Consider the following 20,787-nt stretch of genomic DNA (forward strand, 5'->3'; position numbering starts at 1 on the left):
ATACAACCATACAGACTATGAGTATCATCAAAATTACTAAATATAGGAGTAATATTAAATTCATCAACTAAGTATTTAATTAAAGTGGTCAAATTTAGGAAAGATCCGTATTTAGTTTATTTAGTATCAACAGTAATAACTATTTCTGCGAAGATCTATTCTATATTTAATCAGATTAATGAATGTAATCGTAAATTACTAATAGGTGGAATTAAATTAAAATATTTCGACTTTGCAATTAAATAAAAAATCGGCATCAACTGTTATGAAGAGGCTTGTAAAAAAGCATACGAAGCTTCCTTTATTATTCAGATCTTTGCATATAAATAGATATTTATATGGAAACGAAGCCAATTTTCATTAGTAACCTTATAACAGCTATAAATCTACAAAAAAAGCTGTATTATTGTCTTTCTGGAGATTTATAGCTTTCCACAACATTATTCCAGAATTGGCAATATTTTTGGCAGAGAAAATATAAAATAAAATGTGATTACATATGCCTAACTGACGAACAAATTCTATATTATTAAACTGTGAAGGGAAATATTCAACTTGAAGATTATGTACTCAACTCCAGGAAGAATTTGGTCATTAATAATATAAGCTAATCGCTTAAATCATTGCGATTTAGGCGTATTATATTATAACGTTAATTGCGCAACACAGGCTGCCGCTCTGTCTTCGAGCTCCTTATGGGAATTTCCCACCAATGGAACACCAAGTCATCTGCATAAGTCAAGATGTCAACGCCTTACACATCATGTAACGCCAGATATTCATCCAGCACAATAGACCAGAATGCTTGTCCCAATATTGACTCCTGCGGTCAATATTGGGACAAGCATTTAGTCAAGCACAAAAAGTAGTGCTTGGCTACCCTCACTGACTCTTACCTTCCTGTCCCGGAGGTAATTCTGGATAAGCCGGTACAAATTAGCCAGGCAAAGGACGCTCTAACCCTGCAGAGGGTACTGTCCCACCACGGGACGTCGAATGCCCCGTGAAAGTCCATGAACAAGCCTTGGACGTATCGACTAGGATGTTCATTTTCATGGTAAGAAATGAAATGAACAGGTCGTGATGTAACATTAATTTAAAATGGTGCGATGTTGTGGACAAAAAAATAAAACTGTCATGTTAGGGCTGCCCATGTCATTTGTCATTTGAGTGAGCTCCGATCCCAGTCGCCACCCGGGCTTTCGCCTATACGCGACTAGTTCTCATTTGTGCATTGCTTTAGAACTACTTTCAGTATGTTAAAGATGCTATAATAAGAAAACACAGAGACCCCATGGTCAACTCAAATAACATAGCAAGGTTAGAGATTGATAGCAACGATCGTTTGGCCTTGCGGTTGGTACGGGAACCACGAGTTATTGTCCCCAGTGCGAGGAGGTAAGTGCCCTATCTAGATTTAAATTGTACTTCTTCTTATAAAGAAGTGCTTTAATAAAGTTGGCAAAAATGCCGAAAAACTCTCGAAAATGACATAACCAAAGTGGATTGGGAGAGAGCCAGCGTCACTCACTCCAGCCCCACTCGGAGGTCCAGATATAATGGACATGACAACACAATGTGAAGGCCCGTTTCCGGCTCTCCACAAGAGCACATTTCTGAGGAAGCTAACCCCAGATAGTATAATATTTGATAACATTGATTTCAAGCCATGTCCAGTCAGGACAAAGCAGGCTGCCAGACCAAACTGGAGCCAAGGCCTTCACCGACTCACAGTCTGTAAGGAGGGAATGAAGGAGTGCAAATGACGTCCTTTCTCAGAATTGGTCCACTGCAATTGCCAGATGGCCTCCAACTCATCACTGTTTCGCCTCCACCCTGATTATAAATTCAAGATTAGAACCTCAAGACTATAAATTCAAGATTAGACTGGGCACGACCGAACGCCAAACACCTGTCCCGCTAAGACACAGTGTACACAGTTCTACAGACCCTGGTGATGCCAAAAAGAGCAAAGGCCGCCCATGTGTAAGAATTTGCATTTTGCAGTATAAAATATTGCTGGCTTTTTTCTGACCATCCCTGAAGATTATTTAAGTCGTGCTGAAGAAGCGCCTCCTGGTGCTGATTATTATCTGCAATCCCGATATTTACATAATCTGAAACTTTTGTCACCACATATGTGCATCCCTTCGTTGATATCATTGAAGAAAATCATAAACAACAGTGTTCCCAGTATCGATTCTTGGGGAACCCCACTTCTTAAGTTAATAAAATGTGAAGGATAATCGTTAATCACAACGCTGTGCCTTCTGCTATCCATCCATCCATCCATCCATCCATCCATCCATCCATCCATCCATCCAAGGATCTTCTCTGTGATCCCGACATGTTCCAGCTTATACAGGAACCTCTAGTGCGGAATGAGTCAAATGTTTTACTGAAATTCAGATGAACAATGTCTAAATTATTTCCTACATTCAGCTCACGAGCGACTCTGTCAAAATAGCAAACTAAATTAGTTAAACATGAGTTTTCCTTTACCAAACCGTGCTGTGTTTTCTTCAGATTTCCATTTCTATCTAAATAATCTTGTATTGCAGTCTTAATCATTGCATCCATGATTTTCTCCACTATTGAAGTCAAATTAACTGGTTAGTAGTTACGCACTTTGGTCTTAGACCTGCCTTTATGTAATGATGATACATTGGCACTTCTCCAGACAAAAAAAATCTCTCCCGAGTCCAATACTTCCCTCATAATTAATCTTAATGGTTTAATGCACCCACTTGAAGACTCTCTCAAATTATTGGCTATATGCCATCAGCTTCAGGAGCCTTATTCACCTTCAAGCTGAGTAGTGTTTAAAATGGTACGATTTTGTGGACAAAAAACTGTCAAAAATTAAGGCTGCCCATATGTAATAAATCTATACTTTCAATATTTCTTCATTTTGCCAAATTTCACACTTCCTAGCTCCATTCGCACAATTCCTTTTCAGCGTGAAGGGTATTTCGTCTGAAAATGTCGATACGAAGTACCTGTTCAATTTATCCGTAATATCTGATTCGCTCTTTTCTTCTTTATATTCACATACATGAAAAACTCCCTATCGTCCTTTCCTTTTTACTCAGATATTTCTTATAATCTGTCTTTGCCAGCCTAACTTTTTCTTTGGTGTTATTATTGATAATCTCCAGCTTCGGTATTTTCATCACTCTGTAACTTTCCCAATGCCACCTTTTTCTGCTCTGTTAAACTGACTAACTCATTATTCATCCATCTCGTCATCATTCCCGTGTTACGTTTTCTTAATGGATTTTGCACAATTTCAATGTATTTTTCCTCTACATGCTATCTCCTCATTTGATAGAGGCCTTCAGCTGTCCTAGTCTCCTTACCCGAAATTAAAACCAATTCCTTTCCCGTTTAACAATGTTGTCCCTCTCTTCATCGTTCAACTTAGAACTCGGTTTTCTCTCTCCGCTAATGGTTCCTGTACAATCGGCCCTAGGATGTCATCTGGTTCGAGTGATAATCACATATAGAAAATTATTTTCCCCTAGTTATTTTCCCTAGTGCTTATAATAATAAGTACCAGGGACTAAAGGCTTATACAAATAATCATCTTGTTGATTTAAAAATTTTGTTACCCTCATGGTCAGTTTGCCTTCAACTTTCTCCAATCAATTAAGCGAAAATTGAGATCACGCACAATAAAAACATTCACCTTTTGTTGCCCATTCCATCTGCGTATAGCGACTGTTATCAAAAACTTCAGAATTATCTGGTCTGTAGTTACTCCCACTTTAATTATACCTTTGATTCTAACTAACGCCACACAGATTCGAGACACGTAATGTCTCAATTTGCAAAAGGTTTTGTCGTGCTCAGGTTGCTTTGGATGAGAAGCATAATTCTATCAGCCCTTCTATTTTCTTTATCCTTTCCGAATACATTTCACATACCACAGTGAAACTGATCAGCCCTTTATCTGGTTGTCCCTCTTTCCTTTAATCCTGTTATGTCAGCTGTAGTTGTGCTAACAAGGAATTCTAATTCACTCATTTATCGACAACACTCCTGATATTATTGTAGCCGACCACAATTAAGTTTAAGCTTTCTTTGTATAGTTTACTTCCCTGACACACATTTTGAAGTTATTTAACCTTGTTTCCCTTGCATTAGCCTCCTGTTCTTTGAAACATTGCTACTATCGATGTCTTGCCATTATCAACTGTTGCGTCAGGAAACAAGAGCTCCTGATATGTGAGCAAGCGTCACTGTAACTTATACCACGAGATAAACGCGTATTTGTATTAACTCTGTCCCCCTAAATTTCAGCTTCCTTGAACCCTTAAAATTCTCCTCCATGACATTGACATAAACCCTTGCATTACCATTGCTTTAATGGATTCCGTCTCTACAAAATAGGTTTTTTCTACAAGTGCAGGCCATGCTGATTAAAATTTATCCGCAGAAGCCCTTCGGAGTCCCTCAAGTCATGAGTTAATCCAGAAGGCTTTCAGCAAATACACCATCCTATCGCGTCTAGGCTGAACTGCAGACACATACACATTCTGCAGTAACTCACAGTCGTTTTTCGGCATAGTCCTAGTTTGTCCAACAAATCGCCATTTCATGTGCGCTTAATATCATTAGTTCGTCTCTGCATGAATAATAATGCTGTGTTTGCCTCATTAAAAGCTGACGATCTGTTGGTCATTTGTTGTTGTAGTGGAGTTGCAGGATTATCAGCAACGAAAGACATATTTCTCCGTGTATACTGTCTGTAAATTGCCTGTGTTCTGTGGTCGATTTCCTCTTTGCTGGACGAAAAACACGAATTTCTGGGAGAAAAATCCATCTCATGAGACCGGCTAACTCAGCCACGTTATGAAAAAGGTCCATTAAAATTCCATTAGAACTAAATCCTCTTGAACTAAAGCGGTAGTACTCACTTAACTATTCTGTTCTGAGGTCCAGATCGAGGGTACATCACCTGAGGCGATGTTCCCTTGGGGACTCATCAAGGACTGAGGTATGCAGTGACGGATACCTCAGTCCTTGCAGTTATTTATCTCTCGGGAAATCATCCGTTCCTTCAGCGATTGAATTTCGATTAGTAATACACCAAGTTTTAATTTAAGATCGATGCATTCCTTACATATAGATAAAGAAAGGAATCAATCAAGAAAAAAACTATTCAAACACACCACGATAAATAATTTTAATAAACAAGCAAATAATTTCATTTCAAAGGTATAGGAAGGTAATTTGAAATTTCCTGTTTATGACCAGTGCACACTCAATCAATAATCAGAAACAATATCCCACAACAACCTGCATCTCTCAACTTCCTAACGTAATCAGAACCTAGGTGGATGCACTTCTCTCATCGGTAAGAGGTGATCAATCGCAGTGCTGTAGTCAACCGTGCTCACGCGACGTAATAATCCACTAACATCCTGTTGGCAGCATATACCGATTAAAATCTGTGTCCCTGGAGTGGTTCCTTCATAAGAGCCAACAAAACAGCAATCACGCGGCGATATATCGGTTCAGGAAATAAGGAGAGTATGCCTGCCAGGCCGCAACGTTTTAGCTAACAACGTTGTGTATAATACGCTCCATTTATTAATATTTATTCAGTTTATTGCTTTTTTACATTTTGCAAACTAGTGGGGTTGAAGTAGGATTGTATCTCAAATAACAATCAGTATAAGTGTAAATATATAATGCATATATACAGAATTGGATAATTGAGACTTTAGAAAGGAGCGTTCCAGAAATGAGTAAGTTGAAGGTAGATTATCGTAATAGGTTACTAAATGTTCATTTTACGTCAAGTTATAAATTGAACATTATTGCTTTTTCGGATGAAGTGGAACTTCGCAATTGGTTCTTCGTTGCTGGTTATCCTCTTAAGGGTTTAGGTATGAGTCAAGGAAAGCTGCCGCGATACAGGTTCTCATGGATTTCTGTCTGCTTTATTTTCAATTAGTTTGTGAAGTTCATTGAAATATTTTATGGTGTTTGTGGGAAACAAACATTGAGGCAGACTACGTTGTTGACTTTCATCCTTAAGGGGAGGAGAGAATCTATGCATTCCTGTGATGGGTGTGTATATGTGTTATAAGCAAACGCAGCTAAGTCTACAAGGCGTCAGCATATTGTATTTATACTGTAAAATCGTGTATTCTTTGGTTGCGTTACCTGTTTGCTATACGAAAAACATGAATTATCTGTCGTTCTTAGAAACGAAATTAGAGCTGAGGCCCCAGGTCTTTTTCACGTGGTGTGGAAGGACGGTGATTGTAACCATTGAGCTAACCACATAATATTGTATTGAGGTATATACTCTCGCTGATAGCAGAGTTGTTATAACCATCGCCGTTCTCCCTTACCGGGTGGAAAACGCTCAAGTCCGAAACCGTCAATGACACGAGGAATTTTTATGAGCCGTTTTCACGTCTCTGATTTAGTCGGTCTCGAGCCAAGGTTTCATGCAGTGGTCTCCCGGAAATTGAGGTTTTTCGTAATATACTTGCACCGAAGAATACTCGCAGTTGCATATACAATATACTGACGCCTCATTCATGAGCCATATATAGAGAGGCATTGCGGATCCCTTATATGAGACCCTGTGCAAGTGCGGTTTGGGAAAATTTCATCTAACAGGACGATAATGTCCAACCACATTATGCCAGACTGCTTAACCGCTTTCAGGAGAAAAATTATTTTGATATAATATACTTGGATATCACGAAAGCTTTTGATACTGTTGCACATAGAAGCTGCTGTACAAATTGGAGCAGTGTAGCATTAAGAGCAAGTTGCTGCTATGGATAAAGGGATGGTTGAGTGGGAGAAGACAGAGAGTAGTAATCAATGGACACTGCTCATCGTGGACTTATGCTATTAGTGGAGTCTCCCAGGGTTCGGTGTTGGGCCCATTGTTGTTTTCTGTATTTATCAATGATACTGATGACGGTATATCAGGCTTAATGTCCAAGTTTGCAGACGATACGAAGGTTAGCAGGATTGTTAATGACAGTAATGACGGTACAATACTGAAACAGGATCTAGAAAAGTTTGGTAGATGAGCTGATAGGTGGCAACTGAAGTTTAACATTGACAATTGAAAAGTACTGCATATGTGTAGCAGTAACTCCAGACTAACGTACCAACTGTGCGGTACTACACTCAAGGTAGTGGAGAATGAAAACTGCAGTAATTGTGCAGTCATATATGAAGTTTTCTGAGTAGTGCAGACAGGCTGCTTAGAGTAGCTCATGGTGTCTTGTCAATGATATACAGGAATTTTGCTAGCAGGGAAAAGGAGGTGATTATTCTTTTGTACATGGTAATGTCCAGCCACACCTTGAGTACTGCATACAGGGCTGGAGGCCTCGTTTTACGAAGGATGTAGAGCTGCTGGAACGAGTGCAGAGAAGGGCAACGATATTAGTGATTGAAACAAATGGTTGCTGTTACGAAGATTGAGGTGTATAAGGCTTTGAATGGTCGGTTTGAGCAAGCTCAATGTTGATGGGATTCTTTGTCTCGCTCAAATTACGCGCTTGAGGGGGTATAGATACAAATTGAGGAAAGACAGTTGTAGAATAGATATGCAGAAATTTGCCTTTAGCCAGCGGGTGGTTTGTTTGCTGGAACAAACTTTCATCTGTTGCTGTGGAAGTTGATAGTTTAAATAAATTCAATGAACTAGACAAACTTTTGCAGCGAATGGATTGTCTGCGCGATAGCACAGTGGTATCGTCACTGTCCTCCTCACACCGGATGGAAAAGGCCCGGGTTCGAATCCCGTCGATGACGCGAGGAACTTTATTGGGCTTTTTTCACACGGTGGCTGAGTTAGTCGGTCTCAAGCGTAAATAGCAAGGTTTTTCTCCCAGAAAATTTGGTTTTTCGTCCAGCAAAACAGACAAATCGACCATAGAACACACGCAATTAGCAGACATAAGACACATAGCACGGTAAATGAATTTAATTATTCCGGTGGCCTAAAAATAATAGATTGGTTTTTTTTTGGAGCGAATGGATGGATGAAATTGGAAGGGTTTTTTTGGGCTGATGCTGTATATGCTTGCTTTCTTTAATCACGTGCCTCTACTAATGCTAATGCTAATGAACGCTATTATCTGTATAGCCTTGGGAGCGCAATATCTTGACCACAGTCCTGAATTGCATACTTGGTATTCTGTTCGGAGAGTGACTGCTCTCCTGTAATCACTGTAGAGCTACGATTGCTTGTTGTAGGAACTAATGGCGTAGTGGACATCATTATACCATCTGGGCTTCTTGATTACTGTAATTTGTGTGCATATTCCTTGTCATTTTGCTATTAATCGTCATTTTCTCTTCCAATCTGTAGTACTCATTAAGAATAATCTGCGAAGTTGCAGTCGATTATTTTTTGTTAACTTTTAGATACTGGTGTGTAACCACTGTGTGTGTACTACAGGGGGAAGACTTCAAAATAGAATATAGACAGTATTAGATAAATTCTAGAAGGTTTGCAAAACAACCATACTACAATAGGAACGCATTGCAGAACTAGATAAGAGAAGAGTATCTTAAATATAAAAGTGTGCCTATATTGCCCATTTTTTAACTGGCCTTCCTAGAATTTGATGGGGTCGGACAAGTTAAAGGAAGTTCTACCACATTGGTTCTAATCACTCTCTTTCCAAACCTTGAGGGAAAGCCTTCCTTCGAATCCCATCTCGATTGCAGCCGTTTTTATTGACTTTTTTCACATTATAGTCGAGTAAGTCGGCTTATAGCGAGGTTTTTAAGAGTTTTAAGCCTACCCCAGAATAGAGAAGTAATACACTGACGTCTATGGTTGATGACCTTTTGTTGCTTTGGCGCAAATTAAAAAAAAAATAATGATAAACAGACAAACAAATTGCGTCGTTCTTACGTACTAAGATAAGTGTCCTCCTTCCTTAAACTTGTTCAGATCATAGCAGAAAGATATTTAATATTATACGCTACGTTTGTATGTTGTTGTTGTTATTTGGTTTTTAGGAGCATTAGCAACTAAGGCCATATTGCTCCGGTGCGGTGGTCATTCCCTGACCTTTCCGCATCTTCCGTATTTGGTGGTGACGGGCTCGAACCCCGGTCTAATCAAGAAGCGTGTGCTACGCACTGCTGCTCCTTCCCACCTGGCTACGGAGGCGCCTACTACGTTTGTATATATCTACACATAGTCAAATTGTCGTAATTCATATCTTGGCCATGGTAAGGAAAATTAAAATGAAAATCCGTTGAGACATACATTTGACAATCTGCAGTAGGCCAGTTCTCTAAATTTCAACATTATTTACGATATATAGTTAGTAATAACTGTTATCGTTATTTAAATCTTTTATATTTTGAAATTAAAAATCGGCGATTCGTAGAGTACTAATTTTCCTTTATTTTTTTATAACAGGTGCATGCTGTTTTTATAATAATTTGTGGTACGAATTCGTGCAGAAGATGTGAAAAAACGTCTTTTGTTTTTAATTTTTTGTATTTTCATTTCAGCCCAAAGAATCAAGGAGTCGGCAACAGAGAAGTACGGAAAATGCTATACCACTAGTTCTGGATGAATCTGGACGTAAGTGGGTTTTGTTTTGTGGTTATTAATATTATTCGTGCATCTGTAATCCATTTCTGGATTCAATTTCCTTACGTTCACATGCTTGATTTAAGTCAACCAATATTAAAATTTATCACTGTTCGGTGTCCGTGCACTGTTTATTTCAAACTTGCATTCAAACTCTTTACTAAGAACTATTTTTTCACCAGTTCTGTGTACCCTTATATGCCAGGCTTCATAGGCTTGTATGATTACCACGTACACCTCTCATGCTACACTGTCCTTATAAGTTTACTCAAAATAGTAGTACGCTATTCCTGAAGAAGAGCATCAGATGGCTTTTATGTCCTTTAAATACTCTCAACTCTGCCTTATATTACTCTGAACTTGAGCTCTGTCCTTAGATTTCAAAATTAGAAATCTTTTCGTTACGTTTTAAAATCCATAGTAAGGTACAGTGAAAGTGAACTCTTATTTTTCTCTCCTGTGAAATCACATATCGTATTTTCTGAACCGAAATCATTGAAAAAGATTTAACTGTCCAGATCATGTTGAGTGAACACTTGCAAGTTTTTGGTGCTGTGACTGATTTTTTTTTTCTTAAAAGGTCGTTGATCTCCGTAATCTCTTTTCAATGACTGGTCGATACATTTCCTTCAATTCACTTTTACCTGTCTAACGTGTAAGCTCAACTTACGAACTTCTGCACAAAGGATTTACAAAGCTTAAATTCGAATCACGACATAAAAGGGAAGTCCCTTGGTGTACATAGCCAACCACTGTTAGCATGATCAGTACAAGTACCTTTCGGCGAGAAACGGGTCACTGAACTAAGCATCTTTTGAAAATTTTCTCCACAAAGGAACTGCTTTGGATCGTAGAAGAGTAAAGTAAACGAAGATGTCTCAAACATCCCTTAACATTGCCTTTTCATTTGCAATTGCGCCTTTGTGGTTTCCTAGAAGATACTCTCGCACCATGGCTATTTTCAACAATCTGTCTTTATTGACAGAGGAAACCCATCTTAAGAAAATTCTCTCTGCGGATTATTATTGCTAGTTATGAATTAGTGAAACATTCCGAACACCACAGATACTGTACTGTACAGTGTGTCCATTAAGTCCGAAATCAATGTAAACTGATTTTATTTTATCGTTTGCAAAAATGTTTTAAGATTTGGCGGTGGCCAGTTTTAAACAGATAGCCATTTTGAACGGATATTGCAACTGTTTTAAAATAAAATATGTTTACATTGATTCCATACATTATATACATTAGTCCAAGAAGAAGAAAATTAACTGAAGATAATTTTGAAGATAACAGTGGTTTTTGAAGATAACCTATTCAATAAATAGGTGGCGCCATTATCGCTGACAAGGACTTTAATATTGACTTCCCACTGCGAATTTATATCGAACGCCTTATATTATTTATTTTATTATTTATTAATAATAAAATAAGTTATAGTCCTAATAATAAATATAATAAATTAATTAAGACTCTAAAACATAAAATAAAATATAAACCAGTTAAGTAGAAAAACGGAAAGCAATTGCTGGATATTCATACACATTTTTAGAACTGATACCAATATACTGGTCGTACGTTTTTCATCGGCAAATCTTCATAGAACACCATTAATAACTTCTGAAATGATTGACAGCAAGCCATCTCTGAAAGGGGCTAAATCGTTTTGCTGTGGTGAAACTGTATGAACACATGGACGATGTTATAGTGAAGGATCGAAACGAAACTGATGGGGAAAAAATTTTGATAAGAGAGAAGACAGCAAGGGGAAAGCAGACATAAGAAAGGTGGAAGGATTGTAACAAGAGGAAAAAAGGAGGAGAGAAAAGTTGTGACGAAAAATAAAAAAGAGAAAAACAAAAGTAATAGAAATAAATTAGAAAATTAAAATTTAAATTCCATTACGTTCTCCTTGACATAATAATTGATTCGTCACTTGTCAAGCGTCTGGAGGTCTAGTTTAAAATTTTGTTGGAGATTGAAATCATTATTAAAGGAATCTTCAGTGAAGGCTGCAGTTGGCCGAACTAAGGTGGAGATAGTAGGGTTTCCGCGTGAGTTTTTCAGTTTTTTAAAGGCACAATAGCATTCAAGTCGCCATTTGAACATCCGTTGCACATTTAGAATGCCAATCCTAAAGAATACAGACAAACAGTCTCTGACGGTCTAGTCAGCGGGGAAACACAGTTGACCATCTTAGTAGACCAAAAATCATATGGTGAAAGAGGGTATAGTAAAGTATTTTATTTTCGTTTTACAGTCATAACCGGTGGTTTCATTAACCTTAGGTAAGTACAACTCAAATAATATGCTTTCTTTTTTAACCTTCAGTCTCTCGCACCCTCAGTTCGCGTGACTTCTATTTAACCCCCTTTTTGTTTTAATTATAGAAAATTAATTTTTAGTTTTTTTTACGGAATTTAAAACGGTGATTTACTAATTGTGATTTGCTAAACCTAGTTAAAGAATATGGAACGAAAATAAATGAGAGATACCAGTATTTGTAAATGAACTTTTTATCGTATTTAAAAAAAAAAAAAATTTCGAGGTCACTAACGCCTATATTGAAACTCAGACCCTGGCGTGGAGTCTGGCAAACGCAACGTGATCGTGTGGATTTTTGTCAGTCGTTTGTATTTAGCTGGCGAAATCAAAGTTGCGTCAAGATTATACACCTGTCGTTGACGTGTCACAGACAACTCGTAGGAATGGGAGTTGCCTAGAAGAAAGGTACACACTTTTGCTTACCTGGCGTCTGATAAACGCCAAAAATTTTTTAATGACTCTAGTAATTTATAGTATATCGAAATGAAAGCAGAATATACTGTATACCCATTTATAGAATGTTGGGGGCGAAAAGTACACGGTAGGATTTGATTTTATTTCCAGATTTAAAAAAAAAAAAAACAGAAAATTTTTGAAAAAGTGGCGTCTGTAAGATGCCATTCCAGCCGATGAAGGTTAGTCCTTTTTTAAATAAGTAGGAGTGCTGCAGCTTTAAAAATAGGTGTCATTCACCATATTAAGAAACGTTTATGTAATATCCATATAAATAGGATAATTCATAAGTTTGTTATAGCTGTACTCCATCAATCAAACTGACGATTAATTACTTAGAAAGAGAAAAAATACTTGTCCTTGAATGGCATCGACCTCTCATATTCAGCGTTGTCACTTGAAGTTTCTGCCTTTTACGTTAAAAATAAGACAATCCCCTTCAGAAGAATATTGCATATTATTTCTAATAATTATGCACCACACTTAATAACAATTATTCTTGGCCCAATATCGAGACCAAGTGTGGTGATCACGATGTATAGGAGTGATAAATATTATACAAAGAAAAAACTTAATCTTTGTAACTCAAACTTTAGTGTCCTAAAACTCCTTTATAACGAATAGCCCAGGCTACTATTGTTTATATCGATAGTAACCTTCTATGGGCATGAAGCTTTTAAAAGCTTTTTATTTTAACTTTATGTATTTTATTTTTTTTTTACCTTCAGAATGCATGTATGTCAAGTCGGAAGAAGGTGTCTACACATTCTCTTCTCCAGGCACCCACCAAGTGTGCGGACTGTATATTATCGCTGAACCGGACAATCTGGTTGAATTCGATTTCCAAGATTTTGACATTTCCTGCAGCAAGGGAGGACTCCTCAGCGTAAGTTATTCAGATTAGATGAAGGTTATAATTATTTGGTTGGCTTCCTGTTCTTGACGTATGTGTGTTTAATTTACTTTGGCAACTTTAAATGATTTTTATTTTTTGTTCGTCTTTTTCAGGAAATAGATGGATGGGAATTGAATGGTCAGTTTTTTCCCGGGGACCATGACCATCCTAAGCCTAGTGACAAGAGGTATTCGGAATACTGTGGCACCACCAAGCCCTGGAAAACGCTGATGACGTCTCAGAACGTAGGATTACTAGAATTTCGTGTTCCTATCAGGGGAGAAGGCTTTACCGTTGCAGTTAGATTTCGAGACAATCCAAAGCGTAAGTGTTTCTGCGTATTTTCTTGGTTCTTACCAGCTATGGGTGGTAAGAAACAACCACGGGTTGCAGAGATAACAACAGGACAAATGCAATTAACCGTTCCTTTCGTTAGTTGTTTTAGGTTAATCAAATATTTCGCTTGTTGTGTCTCCATCTGTTCCTTCAAAATTTGCCTGTCTCTCTTTGTGCGACACAAAAGTTCCACTGCTTTCTAAGTACTTTTAGAGAGTCCTACTTAGCCCCACCTTGTAGGCCACTCTCCTTGAAGATGCAGTTCTTGAAAAGTTTCCTTCTCTCGCTGTCCTCTCTCTCTCTCTGAAGAGGTCGCAAGTTTTCCGCTTTGGTGATTCTTCTCAAGTGCTAAGTTGCGATTTTCTGTGTTGTTTAACTACCATACTTTTCCCTGGCGTTCATTAGGACACACACACACACACACACACACACACACACACACACTCGCATCGAGCGACACCTTAATTCGATCCCCCTCACTTTTCAGGTGGAAAACAATACAAAGCTGGTGTTCGATAAGAGAAAGGTTTTAATTGATGTAAATTTATAAACAAATGTATATTTTATGTGAATATCCACATTTAATCAGTTGAGTTACTCGTCCTTATAAATTAATCGGTTAATTTAATTTATTTAATAATTAATTTAAATTAAAATGAATTAAGTCGATATATATATATATATATATTTGTTTAATGCAAAATGTATCTATAATCACTTTGATGTACATCATAGAGACTTTACTTCATGATGAATTCTGTTATCGATCCAAGTCTTTTCGGAGATTGGGTAAGAGTTTGAACAGTTTCTTATGGAATGAATTTGTTTGGTTCGTTTTAGGTTCCTCGCTTTCTTGTTTTTCTGTGAGATCTTAGTAGTTACTTCCCATAACTCACGTGCAAAATATCTAACGTCTTCAGGGTGCTTGCTGGAGAATTTTTATTTTTTCAGGTGTTTTAGGGCAAATTGTGAAAAAAAAAAAAAAAAACGAAGTGTTAAATGCTATTGAAACTGTTTACAAGGTACTTTATATTTGAAACTCACCTTCAATTGCATTTCATATTCGTTTTACTTCTATCCCAACTTATTACTTCTTGTTTTCTTGCAGCGTGCAATGCTGTTCTCCAAGAACCGACAGGTGTATATACTTTAAGGAACTACGGACGTCGAGTAAACTGCAGCGTAACTATCATTTTTCCAGAAAGCATTCAGATCCTGGCCACCAGCGTGGGAACACAAGGCAGCCTTCACAATAGGAACTTAGATATTGAAACAGGCATCATTAAGAAGGTAAGATGCTCGTTACACCGAAATTATGAGTTCCATTTCAAGTTAGTTAGCATCCCTTCGCAACGATTGGCGCTGTTTTTTTTTTTTGTTTTTTTTCTACGTATAATATAAGCTCACGCCGCATTAAAAATTGAGGGAAAAAATCAAGTAACATAAAACTATTAAAATTGATAATCTATAAACTAATTGTCTGTAAGTATGCATATATAATGTATAATTATGTTTGTATAAATGATTATGTATTTCTATAAAGTACTTATAAAAGCCGACCGGGCTAGCCGAGTGGGTAAAGTACCTGCCCGGCAACCCAAAGGTCGCGGGTTCGATTCTCGCCTCGGGCTTGGATCAAAGTACTGCAAAAACCTTGGGAGGTGCAATATGGCCACAGAAGCCGATGCGCCGACAACTACCAAATCAAAAAAAAAAACTTATAAAATATTAGGAGCTTCTGATACGAAAAGATAAAAGAATCAAAATTAGAAAATCTAAAGGGAGTTAAATTCAGTAAATAATGAAAATCTAAATCTCATCATGGTCTGCTATGAAAATTCTGATTACTCTTACTAGGAAATAGCTAATAGAAATGCATTAGTCCTGCAGATTTTTGTTCGTTAGTTACATCTAATTTGATAATTATTTCTTAACGTAGTCAAGTAAATTGCCACGTTCAGACTGATTACCAGGCAAGGCACCTTAATCTCTTTATGTTTTTTTAAAAGAAAACGTAACTGTTTATTTTTTTACAAGGCTCAATTAATAATGCCTAATTAAGAGGTTAAATCGATGTCAGACTAAGACAGAAGATTAATCTTTTTTTTTTTTTTACATACAATTTAATTTATGAACTAAGTGAAAGGAGAAATAAAGAAAATCTTTGTTCGAAGTTGGTTAGAAGGTATTAAATATAAGTACCGTTCTGACGTCCTTCTGACATTTTGAATCATGATAAAGGATTTTTATTGTTTCGTCTCAGTAGCTCGCCAAGGAAATTTCATTTGAAAAATGATTAATTTCACTTAATTTATTATTTAATTAAGCCAGTGCTTAATTAAACTAATTAAACAAGTGTCTGCTAATATTTGTTACGCCTTAATACGAGTTGCCTTTCATTTAAGGCAAATTTAAGTATCTTCCTGGACTTGAGCATTTCAATATTTACAGATATATTAAATTTTTCCACTCTTTGACATTCTAAAAAATATTCGCTGTCAGTGTACTGGAGCGGAAATAAATCATGGAATGCCCAGCATGGAACTTGTTTACTTCGTGATTATATTTCTTGAAGTTTTCATAAATGAAATTTTATGATCAGTTTTCATTCGGCGTATTATCAGCCTTAAAGCATATTAGAGAAAGTAAAAGCATTGTAGTAATGCTTACAGTTTCTTTTTTATAAACATGTAAGTTGCGTATAAGCGACATACAGCCATCCAACGAGTTTTCAATCATTTCGTGTGCGAGTGGAGAACTCCAATCTGTATTCTCTTCAATGAATTATATAGGGGGAAAAAAAACAGATTACAGTTTACAAGCAAACCCTGTAGTACCAGTAACAATTTCAAGTGCACTGGCAATCAGGTTGATGGCATCCTTCACTGCATTGGCTTGTTCCTTTAGTATACCGTCAACGAGCGAGGAATTTTTATGGACCTTTTTTCACAACGTGGCTGAGTTAGTCGGACTATTAACAAAGGGGGGATCGAAGAGAGAGAAATCAAGCTTATAGACATTTAAACTGACTTCTATTCCAGGAAAATTAATGGAGACAGTGATTAAAGAAGTAATGCGGGATAATATTGACTGGAATGCAGTTATACGCAAATCAGAGCACGGTTTGTTAAGGGAAAATCTTGTTTGACTAATATGATCAGCAACTATGATGTAGTCATAAAGAAACTGAATGCAAAAAATAATTTACATATTACACCGATGAGCCAAAACAGCTTGACCATCTACCTAATACGAGGTTGGTCCTCCACCTGCAGCCAAAACAGCTCGTACCCGGCGAGGCATGGACGCTACAAGATTTCTAAATGTGTCTTGTGGTATCTGGTATCAACACGTAACCGGCAGATCCTTTAACTCCTGTAAGGTTCGTGGTTGAGACGCCGCAGATCGGAATTGCTGTTCCAACACAAACCACAGATGCTGGATGGGATTGATGTCTGTGGAATTTGGAGGTCAGGGAGTCTTCCTTATGTTCCGCGAACCAGTCTCGAACGATCCGGGCTGTGTGGCACGGCGCATTATCCTGCTGAAAGACGGCACCGCCAGAGGGTAAGACCGTTACCATGAAAGGGTGTACCTGATCAGCAATGATATTTAGGTAGGTGGTAGACGTCAGAGCGCACGACACATGGATGACTATACCCAGAGTATCCCAGCAGAACGTCGCCCAAAGCATGACACCGCCACCACCGGCTTGTTTTCGTCCCACGGTGCATCCTGGCGCCATCACTTCCTCAGGTAAACGACGCACACGTATCCGGCCATCCACATGGTGCAACAGGAAACGTGATTCATCGGACAAGACGACCTTCTTCCAATCACTCAAGGTCCAGTTTCGACGCTTGCTGCCCATTGTAGGCGCTGTCGCCGGTGAACTGTGGTTAGCATGGGCACTCGGAGCGGCCTGCGGCTACACGGCCCCATTTTCAGCAGGGTTCTATGTACTGTGTGTTGTGACACATTGCTCTCGTCACCAGCATTCCAATTACCGGCGAGTTTTCCTTCTGTTGCCACGTACCATCTGGGAGAGCCTTCGCTCAACTCGAGCATCGATGAGCTGTGGTCGTCCAACACCTCGCCTGCGGTTCGTGGGTTTTCCCTCCTCGAACCACTTTCGGTAGGTACTAACAACGGCTGACCGTGAGCATCCCACCAGCCATGGCGTTTCGGATATGCTCTGACCCAGTCGTCTGGCCATTACAATTTGGCCTTTGTCAAACTCGCTTAAGTTCGCTGCCGTTCCCATCTGAAGAGTAAGAGTAACACTGATTAACGGAGCTCAGTATCAGGTGTTTTTTATACCGTGTTCCGATCCGCGCACGCACCATAGTTCACCTGCAGATCCTTCGATTTGCATAACGACTCTCTGGTCATAATGTTTTGGCTCATCGGTGTATATACTTATATTTTAGAAAAGCAGTTGGTATAAAAGACTGCTGTATAATTTGGAGCACCGTAGCATTAGGGACAGCTTGCTGTTATGAATAAAGGGATGATTGAATATCAGAAGGTAGGGAGTGGTCATTAATGTTATTAGTGAATCCGTTTTGTTTCAGCTTTAGGCTCCTTACTGTTTTCAGTATTTACGACTATTAATTATATCAAGCTTAATTTCTAAGTTTGTAGATGATACAAAGGTTTGGCAGGTAGTATCAATGTTTTGGCAGTGAAAGTTTGGCAATGAAAGTAATCAGGGTATCCTACTGCAACAAGACCTAAAGAAATCAGGCAGATAGGCTGAGAAGTGGTACTTGCGGTTTAACATTGATAAAAGCAAGATATGCATATGGGCAGCAGTAATCCTAGAGTAACACACCAGTTGGCAAGAACGGAAAATTTCTAACGGTAATTGTACAGTTAGACATGAAGTTCTCTAAGCAGTGCAGGCGGGCTGCTAGGATAACTTGTGTGGTTCTGTATTGGTATACAGGTATTTTACCAGCAGGGACAGGGAGGTGATTATCCGGTTGTACAAGTCGCTGGTTAGGCCGTAGGCCGCATTATGATATAGGTCTGTAAGTCTTCTTTTAGGAAGAATGTGGAACTTTGGAAACGGGTGCAAAGAAGAGTGACATTGTTAGGCAGGAGCAGAAAAGGGTTATCTTACGAAAAAATACTTAAGTTCTGTAAATTATAACGTCTGGAACTAGTCATCTGCAATGAGATCTGCCTGAAGAGTTCAATGCTCTTTTATTATCTAGTATTTAATTCAATTCATTTAATGAATTAAATTCTGAGGCATCATTACTCTTTCTCATACAATTCACATAAGGGGATATAAATTTAAATCGAAAAAGAATGGTTGCAGGACAGATGTGTTAAAATTTGCTCTCCGCCAGAGAGTAATTGATTGGTTGAAGAAACTTCCATCTGGCTTTTTTGAAAATGGGTAGTTTGAATACATTTATGGAATAATTAGACAAACTATTAAAGCGGATAGAGAAATTATGTGGGTAGTTTCTTTTTTTTTTTTGGGGTGATTTTGTATAAGCTAGCTTCTTTGGACCATTTGCCACCACGCTTATACTAATACTAAAGTAGCCGCGTCACTAAACGCAATATTTGATGGAATGTCTTCATCGTTTAAGATTCAGTCCTGTGAAAGAGTGGAAAAATGTGAACTTGTTTTCCTTATCATCTGTAGTGTCTTGAAATAACTGAAACGTGTAACGAGTAAACGTATACTCATTTGTATACGTTTTAGAAAGGTTTTTACACTGAGTTGCAATATGACCAACTCATTGCTGGTCCTCCTAAACTGCTTTCATCGATATACGTGTCCTGTGAAACTTTTTATGTCATTCAGAAATGCTTGAGGTAGTGATTCTTTTCGAAACTTCTCTTGCAGTTAGTACATTTTTCAGCGTCCTTCCACACTGTGCTGAAAAGGCATCTTTTTCTAGCATGGTCGATTTAGTCGGTGTCGGACGAGGGTTGCATGGTTTTATCTCCCATTTGGCTGTTTAGAAGCATTTTTTAAAGATTTTATTTATTTATTTTTCCAAGATATTCGTACTATAACCTTTAGCTATCAGGGCGATTTTCATATGCATTACATGACTGGCTACACATCACTCGATTGGCTACTTGGCTGACATGAACTATGAAATTTCTATTAACAATTTGTCTACACAGACCTATTCTGGATAAAATTTCATACGAACTTTGGAAGAAACTAACCTCTGCACAACGTGCTTTTTAAAACTGGTAAATACAATCTTGATTAATTTATTTATTTGGTCAACTTTGTTAAAATAAAATTACTGTCCTAGAATTTAATATTCGACTTGCGTAGTCGAATATTAAATATCGCACCGATAACTAAGATATTAGTTATCGGTGCGATTGTTTTTTATACCTCGGAAAGTCTAATTTTTTAACCCAAAATAGGCAAACCGATTATAGAATTCGCGCAGTTTTACGCGAATAATCAATATTTATACAGTATTATTTATTAATGGACCATAATTTTAGTGATGGTCCATTAATGTTAGTGTGAGTCCACAGACTTCCAAACATTAGGAACAAAGTTATTGTTTATAGCGTCATTTCACTGGCCCTGTTTAGCATAGAAACTGGTTTTCGTGATATTTATGGTGCGGTTATAGTACACCGTTATTACAAGCATAGAATTTCAGAAAATAAATACACCGTAAATTCTTAATTTTTTTTAAATTTGAGGCTGAACCCCTATTATATTTCAGAATGAAATCTTAACACGGGCAATGACTTATCTACTATATCCGTTTTCTCTTCGCAGGCTCTGCGAAGAGAAAATGGACCATTGTAATAAGCAAAAAATAAAGAGACACACCGGAATAATATCAGTATCTTTCATTTTTAGTGCAAGAAAAGGGGAATGACTGACTATGTGGAAATTCGCGGAGGAGACGGGCTCGATCCTGCTCTAATGACAGTTGCTGACGATTTGTGTGGACTCGACTCAATACCAAGTAAGACTGAAATTGCTTTTGTATTTTTGTTATTATCGTATGAATGCAAATTATTTCTGTGGTTACTCTGTTCCTTGTTTCTTGAAATGATTTCTGTTCAAAGGAAAAATGCTGAAAATTTGCGTAATGAGTTCCCTTGACCGTTCATTCTCATTCTGTTATTCCATTTCCTTCCCCAAAAAATCTGATTAAAAGATTATTCTGAT

The 20,787-nt window shown here is 37.8% G+C and overlaps 1 protein-coding gene across 1 annotated transcript in view; it reads left to right on the plus strand.

The window, feature by feature from the left end:
• The window catches only part of LOC150090855 (corticotropin-releasing hormone-binding protein-like), a 103,765-nt gene that overhangs the window by 67,142 nt on the left and 15,836 nt on the right, over window positions 1-20,787 (plus strand). Inside the window, exons 2-6 of the mRNA XM_090380372.1 lie at window positions 9,520-9,592; window positions 13,108-13,265; window positions 13,388-13,598; window positions 14,719-14,900; window positions 20,473-20,581. Of these exons, the coding sequence (XP_090236498.1) occupies window positions 9,520-9,592; window positions 13,108-13,265; window positions 13,388-13,598; window positions 14,719-14,900; window positions 20,473-20,581 (733 nt within the window). The remainder of the gene's footprint in view (window positions 1-9,519; window positions 9,593-13,107; window positions 13,266-13,387; window positions 13,599-14,718; window positions 14,901-20,472; window positions 20,582-20,787) is intronic.

This window comes from Mastigoproctus giganteus, chromosome 1 (genome assembly GCF_048544385.1).
Source record: "Mastigoproctus giganteus isolate SK-2022 chromosome 1, ASM4854438v1, whole genome shotgun sequence".
Taxonomy (NCBI): domain Eukaryota; kingdom Metazoa; phylum Arthropoda; class Arachnida; order Uropygi; family Thelyphonidae; genus Mastigoproctus; species Mastigoproctus giganteus.